General features: G+C 51.1%; 7 protein-coding genes across 7 annotated transcripts; 3 read left to right on the top strand and 4 right to left on the bottom strand.

Moving 5' to 3' along the window:
* Positions 1 to 1354: 1354 nt before the first annotated feature.
* TRIVIDRAFT_68922 (uncharacterized protein) lies at positions 1355 to 3126 on the top strand (the record flags this gene model as incomplete). The annotated part of the gene is made up of 2 exons (XM_014099006.1): positions 1355 to 2363; positions 2507 to 3126. 2 exons carry the CDS (start codon positions 1355 to 1357, stop codon positions 3124 to 3126), a joined length of 1629 nt encoding a protein of 542 aa, XP_013954481.1.
* A 468-nt stretch (positions 3127 to 3594) lies between these two features.
* Positions 3595 to 7381, bottom strand: TRIVIDRAFT_68923 (uncharacterized protein; the record flags this gene model as incomplete). Its single annotated transcript, XM_014099005.1, has 6 exons — positions 3595 to 4267; positions 4325 to 4521; positions 4587 to 5966; positions 6049 to 6771; positions 6872 to 6990; positions 7270 to 7381. 6 exons carry the CDS (start codon positions 7379 to 7381, stop codon positions 3595 to 3597), a joined length of 3204 nt encoding a protein of 1067 aa, XP_013954480.1.
* A 2090-nt stretch (positions 7382 to 9471) lies between these two features.
* On the bottom strand, positions 9472 to 11890 carry TRIVIDRAFT_81140 (uncharacterized protein; the record flags this gene model as incomplete). Its single annotated transcript, XM_014099004.1, has 3 exons — positions 9472 to 11125; positions 11204 to 11685; positions 11741 to 11890. The coding sequence occupies 3 exons, from the start codon at positions 11888 to 11890 to the stop codon at positions 10066 to 10068; spliced, it is 1692 nt and encodes a 563-aa protein (XP_013954479.1).
* Positions 11891 to 14040: 2150 nt separating this feature from the next.
* TRIVIDRAFT_154950 (uncharacterized protein) lies at positions 14041 to 14359 on the bottom strand (the record flags this gene model as incomplete). Its single annotated transcript, XM_014099003.1, has 2 exons — positions 14041 to 14110; positions 14178 to 14359. Coding segments are annotated over 2 exons (252 nt in total), but the record flags the coding sequence as incomplete, so codon positions are not given.
* Positions 14360 to 14982: 623 nt separating this feature from the next.
* TRIVIDRAFT_58745 (uncharacterized protein) lies at positions 14983 to 16119 on the top strand (the record flags this gene model as incomplete). Its single annotated transcript, XM_014099002.1, has 1 exon — positions 14983 to 16119. One exon carries the CDS (start codon positions 14983 to 14985, stop codon positions 16117 to 16119), a length of 1137 nt encoding a protein of 378 aa, XP_013954477.1.
* A 324-nt stretch (positions 16120 to 16443) lies between these two features.
* Positions 16444 to 18891, bottom strand: TRIVIDRAFT_48339 (uncharacterized protein; the record flags this gene model as incomplete). Its single annotated transcript, XM_014099001.1, has 1 exon — positions 16444 to 18891. One exon carries the CDS (start codon positions 18889 to 18891, stop codon positions 16444 to 16446), a length of 2448 nt encoding a protein of 815 aa, XP_013954476.1.
* A 1449-nt stretch (positions 18892 to 20340) lies between these two features.
* On the top strand, positions 20341 to 21583 carry TRIVIDRAFT_127920 (uncharacterized protein; the record flags this gene model as incomplete). The annotated part of the gene is made up of 3 exons (XM_014099000.2): positions 20341 to 20592; positions 20660 to 21429; positions 21463 to 21583. Coding segments are annotated over 3 exons (1143 nt in total), but the record flags the coding sequence as incomplete, so codon positions are not given.
* Positions 21584 to 22224: the final 641 nt, after the last annotated feature.

Here is a 22224-nt window from a genome sequence, read left to right as displayed (position 1 = left end):
CTCAAAACCTCCCCGAGCTTTGACCATAGTTCACACTCCTGTTCCTGAAAATAACATCCTCCTCCGTTACTTTCCATCCTTTGTCGTTTCCGTAATCTCAATTGGAATAGCTGATTTGCATTTGATTCGTAGCCTGCCCATGGCGCCGGCAAAGCGAAAGTATAGAAACCAAGATTTACAGGATGGCCAAGCTCAAATTTCGGAGAGCAATCATTCTGCGCAATCACAGTCTCAGACTATTTCCTCCAAGAGAAGCAAGCTTGGAATAGATGGCAATAAGGCCAGTGCCAATGAAGAAATGGAAGAGACCGTCGAGGAACTGGAAAGCCCTGAATGCTCAGAGGATACCTTTCCTGATCCTCTCCCTCCTTGCGATGACGCTTCTCCATTGAAGCACCGGACGCTGAACTATCGAGCGTTGCAACAGAACGCTTCGGAATCCGTTCCTCCTCTGACTCCAAAAGAGTGGAAGTGCGGCAAGCCTCACAAAGACGGCTACTTTGCAACCTACTTCCAACAGCCATGCCGTTTTACCCGGCCACTCATCGATAATTCCAAGAATCTAGACAATCTGATGAAAAACAAGAAAAAAACAGAGGGCCGGCGCTTGAAGGGTGCCACAATTGTAATCCATGATATTACATCAAGCTCTTGGATTGCTGGCTTAGTTGGCCTAGAAAACACACATCAACTTGTGACTTAGTTGGACAGAGATGGTAAAGTGCTCCAGAAAATTGAAGCTGTAATGCCTCTTCTTTGCGCCTATTACTAAACTGCACTCTCAGTTGCTCGTGTTCTGGAGCCCTTTATAAGACAGTTAAAATTTAGCAACATTAAGAAGTTTGACCAGATGAAGAGTGTTTTGAAGCATATTCAGCTCCTTCATACTCAATATGACGTTATGCGGCGCAATTTGGAAACGACCCCAGGTGTTCTTGTTAAGAATAATCAGGATGTTGTCCCGACTGGGTCAGAGCCATTGCTGCAGTCGAGCAAATGGTCTAGAGTCCTCACCACAATTGCTTGCGCGTATCGACTCTTGACGTTGTTCCCAGGCCGCTTCAAAGAGTATCCTTCAAAGGGCGATGACATCATCTGGGGGCATAGCCAAAATAATTGGCAAGCCGCGCTCTGTGTTATTGAGCATTTTAGATTTCGACGCAAAGCAAAAGTACCCCTGGAATGCAACCCCCCACCATTAAAAGCAGCGAAATGGTTTGGTTATGATACAGACAATGAAGTTGAACTCGCAGATCTGTACGCTATTGGGAAAGGGAACAGTGTTTCAGCCGAAATAGTATTATGGAGATTATGCCCGAGTATTGTCCAGTGTCTTGATACGAACTTGGACAGGATGGCTGATTCACACGACATCAATCAAGTACTTGGATTTGGTCACGCTGACAGCCCATCAAAGCAAGCCACCTCAGAGCGTGTTTGTGAACGGATTGAGTCAATCCTACAAAAGTTTGGTCCAGGTATCGATATCGAGAGAGATATTAGAAAAAGACCGAACAGTATTCACTTTCGACCTGGGGCCTGGAGATGGAGATTTGCAAACGGTGAATTTATGGAATGTTTGATTAAGTTCCTCGTTCGAAGAACAAATGTCCAATATGATGGCTATTTGGATCCCGGAATCCACGAGTTGGGGCGGATTTATCAATTGAACGCCGCAGTGGATCATGGGGCTACCGGTAGAGCGAGGGAAAGCCATACACAGGGAGTCAACGAGGCATCTAAGACCATACAAAGAATACTTCAAATGGTTGCAATCCGCCAGGAAATATTTACAGCGGTCGATTCACCGGATCGGTCAGAGAGTCGTCCTGGAAACTTGACCACGGCAATTCGCATTCGGACAGTTGAGATGGCATTACAAGATGACCACCAAGCTTTCATGTACGATTTCATCATGGAGCATCTGTACAGTTTGACGATCAGCACACGAGATTCAGCATCATTGCATACGAGCCAAGGGCGGACACGAAAGTCAACACCTACCCGCGTTAATATTGGATCACAAAAGATACTTTCCCTGGCGTCTACGCATATCGATTTTGCCCTCTTGACCAAGGCCAACGTGCGCAATATCCGATTCATTGCAGAGCTTGACGAGAAACTGTCGGGTTCATCTGTAATGAATGCGGCACTGCGGCATAATCACAGTGGTGGTCTTCAGTGGTATTTCTATCACACTTGCCCGAGCAGAAAGTACCCCGTACCAGATAGTGTTGGCCTAATGCGTTATATCTGCTTCGATTCCCCCAAGATTTCATGTGTCGTTAAAATGGCAGTGGAGTTGAGGCAAGAAAAAAAAGCGACTGTTGATTTATTGCCGTCATGCTCTGACACAAGCAGTTGTGTGTGCCTTGCTTACCCACATGGGAGTCCGGACGTTGCAAATTCGCAGGCAGCATACAAAAGCACAGAGAGATGATGCGCGGGTTTTTTTTCACCAACCTAAGCTTCGATGTGGACTGTTTGATAACATATATGTCGCTAGACACCGTTGGAGTCGACTATTATACCTGCTGCTCACACGGCATTATCCTGGAGCTACCGGAGACTGCAGCTATACTTTTTCAGACCATCAGCCGTCCCAATTTCCCAGGCGAATTCTTTTGGGATATTCTTATCTGCAAGGGAACATTTGACTCTTACCAAGAGTCTTGCTTGATGGCCGACCAAGCCAACATTCTGGCCACTGGAGCGCAGATCCCAAAAGAAATTAAGGGGCAGATTCGCATCATCTGCGCCTACGAGCTCCTAAGAGTCTGTCTAGGACAGCGGGTAAACCTCTATCCGCGGAATAGATTTGAATGGGAGTTCTTTGATGACGAACAAGACATTTGCGAGGGAGAGTTTTACTCTGCCCTGGCGCAACTAGTTCTCAAAACCCCAGCCCTGGGCAAATATTGCACGGAAAAGAATCTTGGGAGGATCAGTGCCTCCTGGAAGCCTGGCATGGAACTCACTCCAGATCATATTCGTGGTAGAATGCCGGTGTTGGCAGATGGTGTTGCTCTCCGTGATTTTGGAGACGATGAGAGGGGGGATGAGGATACGAGTAGCGGGGAGGGTTCCGACTTTGCAGCAGAATGCGGTATGGATTGGTGGGAATAAATTCGAGTCTGCAGTGTTGCATGAGCTGAACTGAGTGGATGCTATGACGGAAAGAGACGCTGCTGGTAATATTTACCGTTGGCTGAGATACACATCCTAAGAGACATGATTGGTATCTATGGAGTGGTTAAAATCACCGTACTTTGCTATTTACAGATACGTCGCGTGCTATTATTGCGACCTTCCAGTGATAACGAGTAGCCGATATTTGCTAAAATACACTAAATAGCTGAGACGACACTTGATCACTGAGATCTGTTTTAACTTGTCCTCTTGCATTTGGGATGCTAGAGAGCTACCCTGAATCTCTCCATTGTCATTGAATTCATAAAGCTAACCAATTTGTTATCAGACTTGTATCAACTTGCTATTCACAAAGATATGCGCTACATCCAATGCCATGCTCATCAAAGCACAGGCAATCCAAAATTCAGATACTAAAACCCCTTCAACTCTCCTGACTCTCCTCTAGTCAAACACATCAGTGACATATCTCTCATTGCGCTGCTTGTCCCACCAAGCCTTGGCCTCCTCCTCCGTCAGCTCCTTTCCAACAGCCGAGGCCCTCTCCTGAACAAGCTGGATGCAAACAGCCTCGACGGCCTTTCCAACATCGCGGCTGCCGCACACAAGGACCTTGGCGCCCTGATCCCACAGCTTGAACAGGTCCTCGCGGTCGTGCGACATTCGGTGCTGGACATACTTGCAGCCAAACGACTTGTCCGAGGCGCGCGAGTAAGCCTTGCGCATCTCCACAGCGCCAAGCTTCTCCCATCGTTCAAATTCCTCAGTGTAGAGGTCGTCCATGTCCGGCGAGCGGCATCCATAGAAGAGCAAGGCCGGCGCAATCTTGCGGCCCGCAGCAATCATGGCAGCGCGCTCTTGCACGAAGCCTCTGAAAGGAGCCAATCCAGAGCCCGTGCCGATGAAGATGAGAGGGGTGTTTTCGGCATCGGTGGGGAGATGGAATGCTTTGGACTGGCGGACGGCAACGTGGAGTCTATCGCCGGCGGCAAGAGAAGCCAGGAAGTGGGTGGCCACTCCAAAGTGAGAGCCTTGACCGGACAGTGCGGGCTGTTCGAGAACGGAGTAGGTAAGAGTGAGTTTGGAGGGATCAGCCAGAGGAGAGGAGGAAATAGAGCTGTGAAGTATGTTAGTGGAAATGTTAACGGTGATATGTTTCAGGGCTTAAACTTACTACTGGCGGACACGCATGGGGGGAAGCATAGTCAGGTATGTATCCAGGGGCAGTTCGAGTGTTGGGAATCTCTCCAACAAATCAAGAACGGAAACACGCTTAACACTAATCTCCTGCTGGTAATCATCTCCAGCAAGCTTCTCGAGCTGAGCCTTGAGCTCCCCATCCTGAGTAGCCTCGACCATGACGGAGATATTCTATCAAGAAAAAGGTTAGCACAAGTTTCCAACCCAGTCATTCTGGCTGTATCATCTATACTCACCCTCTTGGTTGCTGGCTGGCTTAGCTCAACATACGCTCTAAACACGTCGTTTGCAGAAACAGGCGTATCCGTAGGGAGAGCAGTCGGCTGGTCCGAGTGAATAGTTAGGACGGCGTCCCAAGAGAGCTGGAAGCGGCGGAACACTCGAGCTACCGTATCCTTCGGGTTGAAAGGTAGGACAGCCAGGTAGTCGCCAGATCGGTATGTCATGCCTGTAGGCAGCCGGATCTCGATGTGGTTCTTGGTAGAACCGCTGGTAGTCAGCGTTTTGGCGTCGGTGACGAGGGCCTCTTCGACGTCTTGACGCAGTGTCGACTTGCGAGGAAGCGACACATCGACGATCAAGCCGCCGGCTGAGCCTTCGGCAGAGACTGCAGCAGCACCATACTTTTCCTTCAGAGCAGGCCAGAGGGATTCGTCCTCCCAAGCTTCAAAATCGCTAAACATGTCACCCGCAGCGTCGGTGGTAGCTAGAGGAATGAGGCGGGTAGCGCCATGCTCGCCCAGTTGCGCATCAACGAGTTTAGGGATGCGGTGGAAGGTCTGAACCCAATCGTGGTGGCCACAGCCGAAGACGGCATATGACACGCCCTCCACTTCATTGCCCTTGAGGTTTTCAACCCAGTCTACGAAGTGAGCTGCATTGGATGGCGCCAGTCCTTCGTATGAGGCTGTGACAATGACAACTGGGCGATCCTTAGGAAGGTTCTGGTTGGCAGCGTCAAGAGGGGCAAGGTCTGTGACCTGGAAGCCATGGCTAACTGCATCAGTAGCCACTCTTTGAGCCAAGGCCTCGCAAGTGCCGCTGTTTGAGCCGTAATAAACGGCCAAGGGCTTCTGGGATCCCTTGCTCGCTTCACCGGCCGCCTTCTTGTCCGCATGGTGCTCATCGACAACGCCCTTTCCAGCCAACCTCTGCTCAAGCTCTGTGGGGGTCATTCCGTGTCGAAGGGCAGCTCGCATAAAGAAATCCTTTGGCTTGATAGTCAAGGACGCAGCAATTTCCAACTGATAGTTGGGGTCGTCGAGACTAAAATTGAAGTTTTGGAAAAGAAGAGCCATGGCGATGACAGCCTCGTTCCAGGCAAAGCCTCTTCCAATACAGCCTCGCTTGCCGTTGCCAAATGGCTTCCAGCAGTTGGGGAATTCTCTGTTGAGTCGAGCAAACTCGTCATCGAGCATGCGCTCCGGCTTGAACTCATTGGCATCACCGCCAAAGACCATAGGATCAAGGTGTGATTTGGCGAGAAGGCAAGTGATTGGCTCGCCCTTGTGAACGAGATATTTGCCTCCAATAAGGGTATCTTCAAGGGCTTCAACAGAGAAGGCAGGGATTGCGGCGCTGAGGCGCAGAGTTTCTCTCAGAACCTGTGATGTCCCCTGTAAGTAATCTTTGTTTTCTTAGGAGGAAGATAATAGAAAAGGGATGAAGGGGGGGGGGGGGACAGTAAAAAATACTTACTGCTTGGATATATACAAGCTTGGTAACGTGCTCGACTTTAGCAGGTCCACGGCCAAGCACCGCGTCAACCTCCTCCTGAACCTTTCGATAGGCTGATGGATTCTTCAAAAGGTGGTAAAATGCAAATGACATGGTGCCAGATGTTGTCTCATGGCCCGCAATCAAGAATGTGATGAGCTGGTCCGTGATGTTGGCATCACTCAACTTCTCGCCAGTCTGGGGGTCGACGCCGTTCAACATGGCCGCGAGCAGGTCCTTTCGATCAGTCGGGTTCTTCCTTCGAGCCTCTACAACGGCATTGGCCGTGTCTCTCATAATGGCAATGTCGTTGAAGAACTTTTCGTTGGCGGCGCGGTAGAGGAAGTTGGGGGCAAAGCCAGGTCTCCTGTTTCGCCTGCTGCATTCCGCCAGGAAATCGCCCATGGCCTGGACAAAGGGGTGCATCTTATCCTTGTAGTAAGAATTGAAGCGGTAATCCATAGAGCACAGCGCAATGGTATCCAGCGCCAGCTTTGTGAATTCGTCAGACACAGGAATGGGCTTGTGAGGGCCGTGGCGAGCTATTTTCAGGGCCAGCTGGGAGCTGATATCATGCATCTCATCAAACATGTCGCGGATGGGGAGAGGTCCAAAGGCCGGGACCAGGACACGATGAGCCTTGCCCCAGTTGGGCTCATCAGAGTGTGCAGTGAAAAGACCATCATGAACACCCTCACGCACAATCTGTATGGTAGCCAATGTCAGTTAGTCCATGTTACTGCGGTTGACTCAAACACAACACGACACAGGTTTTTTCAGCTGGGAGAAGGCTTGGTTTACATACCCGGAGAACAGAGCTCAGCGACTTTTGGAAGCGCTTCTCATCGCAGACTTCGTTGACAAGGGCCTGGGTGCTGACGAAGACGGCAGGGCGAGTGCCCATATGAAGTCTGTAGATTTCTCCTATTCAGGTGTGTTAATGAAGATTGCACAGTGATGATGATGATGCTACATGTGCAGTTGTAGTTGCTCGTGGAGTATAGGTAGGTACATGTAGGTAGGGGGAGACATCGATAGGTGGATATCGATCGCAGATACGCGGAACGGGAAGAGCAGATACATATTGACATGTTGATAAGGGTGCAGAGAGAATGAGGCAGATGGGGGTAGACGTAGCAGGAAGAGAGAAAGATGGGCATCCAATGGATATCCACGTATCCTAAAGATCCAAAATCGTCTTACCATAAGTATTCGCCAGACGAACTACATCGTCAATCGGGTTCGCCGAGAACTCGCCCAAGTTACCCAAGAGGGGCAACCCAGGAGGCTCAGGAATAGGAACAGCTTCGGCCATTGTCGTGTCGATCCCAAAGCTCAAGAACGAAGAATAAAAAAGGTGAATTGCAAATTTGACGTAACGTCAAACACGCAGAAGAGGAGAAAGAAGGAGACAAGAAAAAGGCCCAAGCTTGAAGCTGAAATGCCCAATGCGCTACTAAACGCGTGTAACTCAGCTTAAACGGAGCTTGGCCTAGAGCTGATTCAAAAGGGGATGAGGGGCGGTGATCGATGGTGGGACAAGGAGGTTCTTTTGTTTTTTTTTTTAAACCCTCTTAAACCCCTTCAAAATACTGCTGCGTCTTTGTCTTGTTTGGGGAGAGGGTGAGGGCGAGGAATCGTCGTGTTATTTATCTGCGAGATCCGGGCCTCGAGTCACAGCATACGAGCCAAGTGTCTTGGCCATCGTTTCAAGAGAAATGCACCATGGCATCATCATCATCAGCCTCATCCTCATCGTAATGCTCAATCCCCGCCGCTGACTTCTCAGTCCATGGGCTCCGTGGCCATTCGGCCCCTAGCAGCACCGAAATCGTGTAGAACGTAGCATCCATTGACTAGTTCGGTTGGGGTGCCCCCCGAATGCCGTCTCCGATCTCTTTCTCTGCTCGTTTCCTTCAGGCCCTCTCCCTTTGTCTGTCTGTCTGTCTCCCTGTCTCCCGGCTCCCGGCTCACAGCCCAAGCCTCAGCTCCCAGCTCCCACTCTGCAACCCCCCTCCCTACGGCCACCCAATCTCCATCGCCGTAATGACAACGGCAATCCCGTTGGTGGGGTCTAGCGGCATCGTGGTGGAGCTGGCAGACGTGATTTGCGACTTGGACGAACGGTGGGGGATCGGGCTCTGGTTCCCGATTACGGTAGAGCTGCCGTCGCCGGTATGCCTCCAACAGCATTTAGCTTGTCTGTTATCTGTCTTGTGTCTTGTTTTCATCTGAATCGTCATAAGGAGAGAGAGAGAGAAAAGTAGCGAGCACTTTTTGGAATTTCCGAAACCCCCCTATCCATTCGTCAAAACTAAGGATCCATACAATCGTGAAACGGCGACTCGGCCGAACAAGCACGGACTTGGACTTTGGCTGTGACTCGCAATGCCGCCGCCTGACAGAAAATCCATCCGTCCGGACAACTTGTCGGCCGATGCTATTGTCGCATTGAGTTTCCTAGCGGGGGAAGCAACTTCCTGCAGCAGTTGTCGGCGTCTCGTCTCTGCAACTCCAATGCTGTCAGACGTCCGCTAAACGTAAGAGCGAAGGATTCGATCCATCCGAGCCAGTGCCACGACACCACCATTTGCTGCTGCACTCTGCACTCCTCCAAACCTCGCAAAATCAAGCAAATAGTACTGTAATACTCCTTGACTCCGTCCTATCAATGGAATTTCCAAAATTCACTCTCTGCGGCTCCGTCCCACCAACTCCGACGCTCCGTCTCCGTCTCCGTGCATCACATTCTTTTTTTCCTGCAAAGAGTCCTTCTTCCTGCTAAGCCTCGGCGCCTCGGCTCAGGGCCGGCGGGGCCGCTCTCAGATGCCAAATTGATCTGCAACAGACGAGCAACAAACGCGTATTCCTGAGTAGCGAATATTCAGGTTTTGCATCCATGCTATTTTATACCTAGTATTACTTAATATCCAGTAAGAGCTTATAACTACAAGCTTGAGTCAAAATACCTGCCAGCCATCAATTAGCGGCCGCCACCAAAATAGAGCAACTGCCGACGGGCTGCAGAGAGGATTACAGTAATGTTCTTTCACCCCTGCCCAACAGAATACTGTAGCCTCCACTGCCGAATCCCGTTTGCCCCCTTTGTTAAGTACTAAATCAATCAAGTATACGCTTGTACATGCCATGTTGAAATCTTCAGCAAGTCTCTCATCGCCACTTTTTGCAACCTCTTCAGCCGTGGGGTTTAGCCATCCATACATAACTTGGGTTGCATGTTCTGCATGTTTGTTAGGTGCTTCTCTAGTGTCGTCTATATGCACACATACGAATATACGAAGCGTGCATACGGAGGGCAGGCATGTTACATTCATGTCATCCGTTGACTAAGCCTGCAGCTCTCCAACAGCTCGAACAAGACTATTCACACGCGCAATACTACTTAGAATATAAATAGGTACTATCCGCATACCAGCCGGGCGGCAGTGGCTTCGGTACGAGCATGTTACCCCAAAGTCAAGTCCACGGCGGTGGATTGCGCTTCTGCAACCACTATTGGCTATATATCGAGAATCACAACCAACGCAACCAAAAGAAAACAAAATGGCCCGAGTCTCAAAAGTCCTCCCTTTCCTAATTCTGCCTAGAATACAAACAAGCTTCAGGCAGTTGCAATTCATCGCGCGAGCTGTTTCGTTTGCAGCAGCAAATCCCCACTTTGTGTGTAAAGCCTTCTATCATCATGTCGTTATTTGATACGCACCACTAACCTGAGCGCGGTTGAAACCCAATTGTTTAATGCCTCGTTTTGCTTGGCTTTGTTTTGTTATACTCCGCCCTCTCTCTCCTTCAACAGTCAGAGCAGCCTATCACATCAATCCCCGCTACATCTGGTTGTCAGGTGTCTGGGGTTATAATATCCATCCTTCGGCTCCTTCCTCGACAACCAGCCTTGCCTACCAGTAGGCAACGGAAGGATGTGATCCCTCATGAAAATCATGAGAAGGGTCCAGTTCCAGTAACAAGCGAAATCAAACGCTATTCACGGTTAGAATCGTCTCTGGAGCCTCCTCCTGTGAACCTATCCCTGAGCCAGCTAAAAGGTCCAGAACTAGTCTGTTGGCCAGGGTTGGGGCTGGCACTGGCGTTGGCATTGGCACCGGAACTGGAACCGGCGTTCTCCCTGTCCCGACGGCCGCTCTGTGGTGGACTGGTTTGTCTCGGGCGCACTCTGTAATCTGCGAACGAGGACAATCTCGGGCTCGTAGGTGAAAGAGAGTTTCGTGAGTTTCGCCGTTGCGTACGCCAAGTATCGTAGCTCATGGCAGATGGAACGCCCCAAATCCGATCTCTCTCTCTCTCCCGCGTATCATGCTCTTGCTGCCGTTCCCCCCGATCCCCGGGCATGCCCCAGATGCGTTGTCTCATATGCTCACGGTCTTGCCGCTCTTGTTGTTGTGCTGAGAGATCTCGCATGGCCTCATTGATTCGGCTCTGTCCTTGGTTTGGAGGACGAGATGGGCCTGCCCCGGGAATTGGAACCGGTTCGGTACGGCTCATCCCGATCCCATAGAGATCATCCGAGCGTGAGGAACCAAAATCGCTAGACTGGGAGGAGATTGGGGGCGGGCTTGTACGCATGCTTGGACCGCTCCTTTCATCAGGCTTCTCAATGGACGCTCGGCAAACCGGGCATGTGTTGTGCTGTTTGAGCCAAAGAGTGACGCACTCTTCATGGAACCAGTGCTTACAAGGGAGAAATGCAGCCACATCATCCACCTTCATGTCATCTATACAAATGGTGCATTCCGTTTTCTCTCCTTCCAACATGGAGGCATCTACAGGCCGTCGGTCCAGGCTGTCAAGGGCCTCAGTCGACGCGGGCGGCGCAGCATTTGATTGTGGATGCGCCTCCATGAGGTTTGTGATTATCTGATCCAGGGCTTCTTGTGAATATACTGCATCTCCAGCGATAGCGTGTGCCGGATTGAACAGATTCAAAATCTCCTGGAGCCCTCGCGCAAATCCCGGAGTAGGACCTCCTGCCTCCCGGCCACCTGTAGGTGGTGACACATCCCGAAGGACATTGGAAAAGAATCTAAATAGGCAGGCGATTCGATTAGTTTCCGAAACAAGACGGCATTAATATGATGCCAATGCAAGTAAGTGAACTTACGCTTGAAATGGGTCAGGGTGGCGGTCCTGGCCAGGAGAAGTCGGCCCAAAGAGTCCCGGCCCAGAGCCAGAGAAAATGGTCACGGAAGCGCTACCACTGCCATTCGTGAATGTAGCGCGATGGATATGCGGTGCTCCATATCGGCCTTCTTCTGATCGTTGTTCGAAGAGATTGGTTCGTCGCTGGGGTGCGATATCCTGAATCAGACCGAGAAAACGCTCAATCACCGGGTCGACAGCGGGATCATGGTGCTGCATTCCTGGGCGGTCCCTAACACTGCGGCGCCAATGAAAGCCGTTCGGTCCAAGATGTTCTTCAATATCAGCTTCGTCTGGGTCAGAATCATGGTCGTTGCCGTGGTTGTGGTCATGGTCATCATGGTCGTGGTCCCCGTGTGGAAACCTGTGGCGCAGCTGGGGCAGCCGGGGAGATTCTGGTTCCGAGTCGTCATCGAAGGCTCGAGGATCGTTCTCTAGGCTTACCTATGTATTTGGTCAGACAAGGTCGGGCAGGGTAAGGGACACGGCGACAACGTACGATTTCTGTGATATCGCTTCCACATCTGGGGCATAGTAGTCCACGCTCATCGCGGTACCATTCACTAGCGCAGGCATGGCAATAGACAACCTCACGACCTGCGTTGGCATCGAGGTGCCGGTGTGCGTGGTCTGGAGATGAACCGTCCATCTTGTCCCTCCAACCTGCGGTTCAACGCAGTCAAAGGGCCGAGTTCGGCCAGGCGAAATGCACAGCGGGCCAAAATCAGACCGCCAGCGTCAATATCAACGGCCAAGAATGGTCGAGTCGTAAACAGGCAAAGCTGCGTATATTCGGGTCGTAGTCGGTCAACGAGAGACGAGACGCTAGGTAGGTAATATTGCTCGGCGGGTATTAGTCAAAGAGGCGACCGGGGCGAAGGGAGATGGAGATCCGAGTCGTGGGTGAGTCAAGGTAAAAGAATAAGAAGTAATATAAATCCCCACGATGGTGCTCATCAAGAGACAACGGGGTGGCAACAGACACGCAGCGTGCGCGCGTAAATGATCGACCAGCAAAAAAATGGCGTGCGATGGATAATAGGTTCCTGGAGTGGGCACAGTAGAAGAGGAAAGATCACGCCAAAATGGCCCCAGGCTGGCGGTGACGAGGTCGCAGCTTCTGAGTGGAACGTCGCCACAAAGTGATAAAGAAGAGAAGAGAAGAGCAGAGAAGAGAAGAGGAAAAGGAACAAGGAGAGCTGGCTAGCAAGGGAGATGAATAGGCGAGGAGTAATAATCCAGCAGCGAGCCGATGCTAAATGTATGTGTGTAACTCGGCCATGATTTGATGCTGGTAGGCGGGAGAGTGACGTTTTGTCAGCGCGGCGCGGAGCTCTACCGACGGCACTAACAGTATTAAGGCACTAGAGTTAGTTGGTTAGGTATAAGTGTAGGTAGGCTTGGTAGGTAGGGATAGGTAGGGATAGGATGAGCTCGGGTGCTACAGTATCAAATCCATGTGTTATAGTTGCGAGGGGCAGTGAATGGAAGCGTCTAGGCAAACAAGCCGGATCGGTTTGATTGCCCACCTCATCCTCATCCTCTCAACTCTCGAGACAGCGGGGCTGGACACAGACGTTACAGCGCACCTTGTATTTTTTTGTTGGGCAATGCTGTACCTGTCAGGTATAATTGGCCGAGAGAACTGCACTGCATTTGCTGCGGTTTGTGCCACCGAGAATCACCGGCTGCGGTGCTTCATAGGCTACGGAGTACAGTTCGGGGAGTATTGGGGGCCTGAATACATGTACATGTACTGTTGCAGCATGCAGCTCCTCTGCTATCTCACATCGAGGGGGTTGGGCACAAGCAGAGCCAAGGCAGAATGGCTGGATTTAACAGGTATGGAAATGGACTTAAGAATCAAAAATACGCCTTGGCTTGCTATACTTTGTACATGCTTTTTCTGTTTGTTTGCTCTTGTTCTTGCTCCTCACTTGTCGTGCAAAAGGTGGCGGCATCTCTGTCCCGATACCACCCATTTAATCAAAATGTATCTACTAACATGTCATGTCCATCACTTTATCCACTTCCGTCAAGATTAATAGCTTGCGTACCTTGCCTGTTCGCATTTAGAGCGGTCCAAGGCACCCAGATCCTTGCAGGCATCTATGTGTAAACTATCAATACCGTGTGTCATGCCTGTATGACTCTAGCCCCCATGTCAACCCGATATCAGCCTGCCTTTAGGGCGCCATCCCCTTGCAGCTGCGCATGCATGGATGGAATTACACAGAAGCCCCGGGAATATATTCCACTTACCCCGTCTCGTGGTTTTGGAGGTTAGGCTCACATGGCTTGGATAAGGCTGGGGTGCGTTATTCTGATGCGCTGTTAGTGGGGTGAGAAGTGCCGCATGAGCCTCTCGGAGTCTATCGTCCGGCAATATATCAAGATGATGCATCATAAATGTAGCCGGTAATCAAACAGAGACCTTTGGAGTCATACACTAGACGCATGTAGCATATGCCGTGTTCTGGATCCGCGCCATATACCCCAAATGCAAGACAATTGTAAGGCTCCAATACCTGCCAGCTCGTGACGGCCCAGCATACCACTTATCTCGTGATATTGTTAGTAAACCTACCGGGTCTGGTTGTCCCAGATCAAGTAGTCTCTAGTTTGGCCCAGCTCGCTTGTCTGGCCGTTCAATCACAAGGGACGCTTGAATGGTATTTTCCAATTGAGGGTCGCCCAATATCGTAGTTGTCTCGAAGTTTAACTTTTTTTGAAATGTTTGACTTTTGTTCGTATTGAATTTGTACAATTTCGTCTATTATCATTCCTTCAAAAGAAAATCTACTCCTTAGTGCTGCTGGCCGCCTTCAGCTTGTCCTCCTTGTCCCACTCAATCAACTGCTTTGACCAGCTTCAACCAAAATGTTAGCAAAACGACCACTTCCTTCAGCATTCCCACACAATCAGACATAACGTACTATCGGCTAGGATGCCACTCCCACGGCTCCGGCTTGTGCGCCCATCGTTCCCTGTCGGCGCTGAACTTCCACGTAATGGCGACGATGCCGAACATGGCAGCTCCGGCGATGAGTGTGTTGGCACGCCAGTTGGCAGGCTGGGCGTACCAACCACCAGCAGGCGACCAGACGTGCTTGGGGTAACTGTATTGGATTTTCTGCGATTAGGACGAGGCGTCTCGAGAGGCGATTCAGTTGGTTCGACGAGGTCAACACTTACGGGATTTTTCCACCGCCACCCTAGGAACCAGTTAGCAAGCTGCCTTTTGCAGAAATCAATGATACCATAACTTACCATTTTGAAAATGTATCAAAAGACGTCTGTGTAGGGTCTTTTGGCGCGCAATTGCAGCGGATAACTGGTCAGTTTGCTATCAAGCGCTCCAAGGAATCCAGCAAGAAGCAAGTAGAGAATGGTCCCGCCACAGCGAAATGAACGGCCGGGCCGAAGTAGTTCCGGCTCTGCGGGTGTGGCGCCAGTTTCGAAACTTGCGAAAAAGTAGGCGGGCAGCGGCTCACACGACTTTTTGGCACTTCCGAGAAGAAATCGACGCAGAATCTCTTCCCGACAAGGCACGACGGGACAGCGAACAATCGTCTGATCCTTGCCTCAACCAGGACCTTTTTTTTTTTCTTTACTTTTTTTCTGGTCCTCCTTCCACGCCTCTCCGTGACCAGGCTGAGGGGCATTGGGTCAGAGGGGGGAATTTTTTTTTTTCTGTCGTCCAACCTTGTATCTTTAATTTTTCCTTCCCCCGCGAACCACATGAAGAGGATACGACCCTCACGATGGAGCGGCCAATTGCTCCAGGCCCGATGCGGCGCCGGCATCGCAGCAGCTAGACAGCCCTTCCTCCTTGCCGCCCGCTGCCAATCGACGTCCTCGGCCGCTGCGCACGACTCTACACCCATCGACTCTCCTCCTCCTCTCCCCGCTCCCTCATTCGCCCGGGCCGCCCAGTCGGCAAAGCTCGCCGCCCTACACGCCCGACTCTCCCTCTCGAAAAAGATCCCGCTACAGACGCTGGCCAGAGCCCTGGTAACGCCGTCCGCAGACGCCAATCCCAACTTTAACAACACAAATCTGGCGTATCTGGGAAGCACAATCGTCAACTACCATGTTCTCGAGTACCTCGTCTGCAAGTGGCCCCGCCTGCCCATGGCCATCCTATACGAAGCCCTGAGGGCCTATTCCGGTGACGCCTCTCTACAGCAAATCGCCAGGAGATGGGGTGTGGAGTCTGCGGCTGCCCCGGGAGAGGAAGTCGACCCAGGTCTGTTGCAATGGAAGGCAGGCGAGGAGCAGGTGGTGAACACGCGGTGGGGCTACATCCGTTCTGACAAGGCACCGGCCTGGAGACGAGGATTGAGCAGCCGTGTGGTTTTGGACAACGACTTTGGCGACCAGGTCAGCAGCGCCGCACCCGAGAAGCCGGAGTTCGACAGCCTTCAGAGCGAGGCTTTTGGATCCGTTGTCCAAGCCGTGATTGGCGCCATCTACACCCACTGCGGCCGTGAGGAAGTCAAGGCCTTTGTCAAATCGCACATCCTATCTCGAGAGCTCGATCCCTCAACACTCTTCGAGTTCAAGCTCCCAACCCGCGAACTGGCCATGCTGTGTGCCCGAGAAGGTTTCGAAGCTCCCGTCGCCCGTCTGGAGAGTGAGACTGGTCGATTGTCCCGCACACCCGTCTACGTGGTGGGCATCTACAGCGGCAAGGAGAAGCTGGGTGAGGGTGCTGGCCCTAGCCTGGATGTGGCCCGGAGAAAGGCGTCCATGGCATCACTGAAAGCCTGGTACCTATACAGCCCTGGAAACAAAGTGCGGGTGCCCAGCGACATGATGGAGGAGGGCGCCAAGCCCTGGACAGCACCGTATATTGACATTGGTGAAATCATCTAAGCGGATAAAGCGCTGCTTGCTCTACGGGTGGCAATAATATCCCGCAAAAATTTCCGGTTGGGCAGGTTCTCAGGTGTATATATATATACATGTACGAAGTGAATGAAGAAGCAAAAAAAAAAGGGCAAGGGAGCGATGGTCGGGTTATGAAGATGGGAGTATGTTTGGGTTAGAAATGCGCCCCCCACCCACTGTATAATACAAAGCATATTGTAAAATAAGTTGGAAAACTGTGCTCCCCTTGCAAAAATAGTACAATGTGATATACAAGCCAAAAACAGGACCTCTTTTCCTCAAAAGGCTCTCTTACATGTCTCTTTGAGTCTAGCTGAACTGGTCTCCGTGGTGAAGAAGAGCGGCCTCTCCCTTTTGCGCCATGGCAGTGTAGCTGTCAAGCCGGCGCTGGGCTTCGTCCTGCTCACGCAATTGCTTCTTGCGCTCGTAGACGGCACGTACCGTGGCCCTGATCTGATCCTTGCCTTCGTCATAGTTGGCACGCGCAAGCTTAACAACGCTGTCTATCTGATCCGGCGTGTAGACAAAGTTCCAGGTGCTCAGATAGTCCGTAGTGCCGGGAGAGATGCCGGGAACCTTTTCATTGGAAAGAAGCGGGAGGTAGACGACTGTGAGACCTGCATTAGGCTCCATCAACTTCCACGAGGTGTCGTCTGTGATGGGTTTTGTAATTGGCGGGGAGTCTGTAGATCGCTCCTCTGTTGTCCCTACCCATACAGAGCAGTAGCCGAGTTCTCCAGCCTTCTCACTACCGGGCTTGAACTTGGATTCTTCGTCAGGCTTTGCTTGTTTGGTGTCTTCGCGCTTTGCGGCGGCCTTTCGAAGGTCCTCTTGGTTAGCCTGAGCTTTTTCCACCCTGCGTTCTGCCTCGGCTGGGGTCGTAGCCTGAGCTTCTTCGAGCTCTTTTCTTGCCTGCTCAGGAGTCTCGTCGAGTTTTGGCCAGCCGATGCCTACCGGCCATCCCTTAACTCCTCGCTGTCGCGCATAGCCATCCGCGACAGAAAGCCAATTATCCGTCTTAATGTCGGCTGAGGCATCAAAGGCAATGAGAATGTCGACATTTCGTCCAGGCCGGAGCAGTGGGTAGATGGGCAAGTTGTTTGACATTCCCGCATCCATGAGCTGGATATACTCTCCGTCCAAAATGCTCTTGGGTGTCGTGCTAGGCAGCTTCCCGTACATCTGATAGGCGAAGTTGGGGATAATGGCGGGATCTATAGGGTGTACTTTGCTCAAATCTTCGTTTCGACCTGACACCAATTCATCTATCGTCTGGAAGCCCGTGATCGTTCTAAGAAGAGGTCTAATCTCGCGATAATAATGGCTGAGTGTTGCGCAGAATGCGCTTCCAAAGATGCCCATCAGGAGAGGGGTCCTTATTTCTGGTAGGTGGAATCCACGGTCAGACACATCACGTCCATCAGAAAAGCGTCTACCGAGGGCCCATGTTGGTATTCCAGCAGAAAACTCCTCGCAAAAGAACTCATAGGGGGTGATCTCGAACCACTGAAAGTAAGGTTCTTTCTTCATCTCTTCCACCGTGCTCATTGGGGTGTCCTCCTTTTGGGAATCCTGAGATTCTTCAGCGGGGATTTCATGGCGAACAGCTGTGTATATGGGTAATGGGCGCTGCCCATGCCGCAGGTAGACTCGCTGGTTCGATAGCTTAAAATCTCGAGCATCAACGCCAAGTTCGCCCCTTGGAATCAAGTATCTAGCACCCAGGAGAAGCCCGTATATATCGACGAGACCAAAGTCGGCATGTGCATCTCCCTTTAGCTTTTCCACCAGTCCGCTTAGCAAATACTTGCTTGTCGGCAAAGAAGTGAGGGATTGAAAAGCAACCGGCGGATATGCTATGTGTGTTGATGCTCTTGCTTTCAAGTGTTGTATAAGAGAGCCAACACTGCCTTTTGAGAATGAAGAAAGGTAGAGCAACTGAAGCCAGCACGAACCACTCACACCAGCCGTATACGTAACACAGTCGAAGAGTCCGTCCTCATCTGTCGCAAACATAGATCCACTCCCTGCTATCAGGGCCCGCATCCCCCCTCCCGATCCGCACATGGCAATGGTTGGCACATCATCGGGATTGATATCCTTTTCTTTAAGTCCGAGATAGTTGGCCAAGGCCGCTCTAGTGACAAGTTTCCGTCTCAACAGGTAATCCTTTTCTTCCGCACATAGTTCCGAAGAGACTCGGACATTAGCAGAGTACCGGATCTCGGGGTTGACCAAAGGGTCGTGAGCCTCCTGCCATATCTCCTCCGCCAGCGATCCTGGAGATACCGATAGCTCCCGTTGAAGCTTTCTCACATAGCCGGGTATGTTTTTCCACCAGTCCGGAATAATGGCATCAACCAGCTTGTCAGACAGAGCAGCCCATTCGAGTTCAGCCGTGGCCGAAAGGAACTCGAATTGCCGCGCAAAGTAAGCCCACGCGCCCTCGTCAGATTTCTCAGTCACGAGTTGGTAGGACTCGTGAGAGTCTGTCTCTTTCTCTTCATCTCTTCTCTTCTTTGTTCTTTGGCTCTCGGACAGGCGAGCAAAGTCCTCTGTCGGATACAGCCACCAAGTGAAGAGCCCCAAAGCAAGGACAGTTGCGGGTAAGCTCGTGCGCGGCCTTCTTCTTTGACGCTTTGACTCTGTGAAGAAACTGCGATCTAGTTGAGGAGCTGCCGCTGGGGGTTGTCGTGCAGCCCTCAGACACGGGCTGAGAGGTATCAACGGCCGCGGCAATTTCAGAGGGTATCTCATGGCGAACGTATGATTTCTGGCTCTGAGCCTCAGCTCACGACAACCAGATTGCTAGTCAAAATAGTAATGACATCAGCCTTGAAGTGATGAAGAGACTGTGAGTTGTGTTGCCGCCGATCTTCACTCCAAGCAAGTCATAGTAGCGAATTGGTTAGGCTGAGAGATGGCAATTTTTACAGACTCGTCAATTAATTGTGAGTTTTGGCGTGATGAGACAAAAGCACTGAGCGAAGCTACTTTGCGTTGGCGTAGACGTTACGTCAATGTTCAGGTAGCTCGGTACCTTTTGAGACTGCAGGCTGAACACGCCACTAAGACGTTGGGTAGCATGTTTAGCATGTGGGAGCTTCAAGCTGGCGCTGTTTTTGGCACTACCACTTGTTACTGCCAGATAACATGAGAAAGATAAGAAAAAAAGAGAGAAACTCAATGCTCAGTTTTGGCTAGTTTCTCTGACTCTTCACAATTCAATCAGCCGAATGCGAGAATGATCGCTGCCTAGTTGAAAAAGACCCTAGGGTAAAGGCTGCCGGATGACTCTTTGCACTTGAACCAGGATGTGTATGAGCAACACTTGAGAGGGATTCGACGTGTATTTGCCTCCATGGGACTGCGACAGATTCATCCTGATTTTGAACCTAGAATCTGAAGAATTTGTAGATTAACTATAATCACCCATATTCACTAATTAGCATTATGTTAAGCTTTAGAGCTGATGCTTATGATTTCATGAGATATGCCGTGGCCCATATTTGCTAAATCTTGTCTTAGAGTTTGCCAATGCCTTAGGTACCTAGGTACTTGTAGTCCACTGCAAAAGGGCATCGATCAGTACCTCAAGTGTACTTCCAATCATATGCCAGCGGATAGCCCATCTCAGTGCTTCCAGCACACAAAACCTACCAAATAGCGGCTCATTCCGGGTTGCCAGCAGGTACCTCCAAGTGGATGGGCGCTTGTCCAAGGCTGGTGGTGGGGTTGCCGTCTTTTTAGTGGAGCCCCAGCAGATCTCGCATAGATTTTTTGCGCCCCAAATAACTTTTTTCGTCGCGACGGGGATCGCTGCTCCAACCTTCTGTTTATCATCAACCTCGAGGTCCAGCCATCGCATTTTCTTCTCTTCATCTCGCATCATTTATTCCGGAGCGGCACGTGAATTGATCTGACTGGTGAGTTTTTACTTGATTTAGCGGCAGTGCAGCTCGTCATTCGGTAGGCGATTCCGGATCGCTGGAGCTGCGTGTCTGCCGTCGCCAGAAGAGACCGAATTACTCACACCTTCGGCGCCTCTACAGATTCGCAATCATAAGTCTCGATACTCCCCTCTAATCGCCAAGGCGTTATATATTTAAAGAGAACCATTATTCGATTCTCTCCTCCCCAAATTTCATCATGAGCGAAGCAGAGGCTGTCCAGAACCCTATCGAGCCCGTGGCTCCCGTTGAGGAGAAGCCCGTTGAGCAACCCGAGGCAACTGAGACAACTGAGGCAACTGAGGTGGCCGAGGTAGCTGAGGCCAAGGAGGCTGAGGAGGCTGAGGAGGCTGAGAAGACCGAGGAGACCGAGGAAACAGAAAAGAAGAACGGCGCCAACATTCTCAAGACTACCGCCAAGATTGACCGCGACAATGCGGCAAACAACCGCAAGTTTGATCCCTCTGTCCGACAAGTGACTGATGACCCCGAGGAGATCAGAAAGCAGGTGAGAAAGCCCAATAGACCATACCCCAAAAGCCATCTATACTGACTAGTCAACTCGAAACACGCAGGTTGAATTTTACTTTGGCGACTGGAACTTCCCCCAGGACAAGTTCATGTGGGAGACGTGCGGAGGATCAGAGAACAAGCCCATGCCGATCGAAAAGATTCACTCATTCAAGCGTATGCGCTGCTTCCAGCCCTACAGTGCCGTCGTTGCCGCACTCAGGGAGAGCAAGGTCCTTGAGGTGGTTGGAGAGGAGGGCAAGGAGGCCGTTAAGCGCAAGGTGCCCTACAAGCCCATGCCCGCCGGCAAGGCTAAGGCCGAAGCTGCCACTGTCTACGTCAAGGGCTTTGGCGATGAGCAGGCTGATACTCAGTTCGAGCTGGAGACCTTCTTTGCCCAGTTCGGTGAAGTCAATGGCCTGAAGCTCCGCCGCACCAACGAGAACCTCTTCAAGGGCTCCGTCTTTGTCACATTTGCCGATGAGGAGACCGCCAAGAAGTTCCTTGCCCTGGACCCTGCTCCCAAGTGGAAGGATCACGACCTGAAGATTATGTCCAAGCACGACTACTGCGAGGAGAAGAGCGAGCTGATCAAGCAGGGAAAGCTGACACCCAATGGACCATCGCAAAAGAAGTTTTACGAAGGCCGGGATTTCGGCAAGAGGACCACCCGCAGCGGTGCATCTGGAAATCAGGATGACTGGAAGAAGCGACGCGACCAAGACCAGAAGAGTGGCTTCAGAGGAGGCCGCGGAGGCGGCCGTGGTGGTCGTGGCCGTGGTGGTCGAGGTGGTCGTGGCCGAGGCGGCCGTGATCGCGACTCAGGCCGACAGGAGTAAGTAAACCTGGTTGATTGATGGATGAAAAGTCAAACTAACATGGCCACTAGGAAACGCGTGGACGCTGCGGCTACCAACCTGAAGAGACCCCGAGAGGACGATGGTGCTGCAGCCCCGGCTGCGAAGAAGGTTGATACCAAGGCCGAGTGAAGAAGTTGCCGTGGACAAACAAGTTCTTAGTTTACTCATTCGCCATCTCATGTTTGAGATGTAGGACGACTCTCTCTTCGGGCATCTAATCATCATAAAGACGAGCCAATTTGATCACGGTGCTGAGATTGCACCTGGCTTCGGTCTACCCATATCTACAGTTGATGGGTTAATATTGGGCGTATCTTCCGTTTTGTTTCGTGTATTATATACATGTGTCGGTTTCAAGGGGATATATATCTACCGACAGGAAGCTGGGCTTTAGCTGAGATGGCTAGTCTCTTTTGTAGCAGCTAAACAAGAAAATGATGAAGCCCGAGATGTCTCATTCATTCAATCCAAGAGCAGTATGTACATGCATAGATTCGGCATAAGTGATCCTACCAAGGTATTTTAAAGATGGAAGCGAAATGGATGCCGCTTTAAGCTAAGTACTTGGTAAGAACCCTGCAGGTGTTGACGAATCATCCATTTTTGGCACAACTTGCAACTCTGCACTGCTATTGGGCAGTCCTAAGGCAGCAATGCAACAGTATGGAAGGTACCTCAGACCTAGCCTTGCCGTCATGATACGGGAGCCATGATGAGGCAGGATCATCTGGTTCTATCTGATTGACGACGAAGACCATCTAGATCTTGAC

Source organism: Trichoderma virens (assembly GCF_000170995.1).
Source record: "Trichoderma virens Gv29-8 chromosome Unknown TRIVIscaffold_80, whole genome shotgun sequence".
Taxonomy (NCBI): Eukaryota; Fungi; Ascomycota; class Sordariomycetes; order Hypocreales; family Hypocreaceae; genus Trichoderma; species Trichoderma virens.
This window is presented reverse-complemented; position numbering and strand designations above follow the sequence as displayed.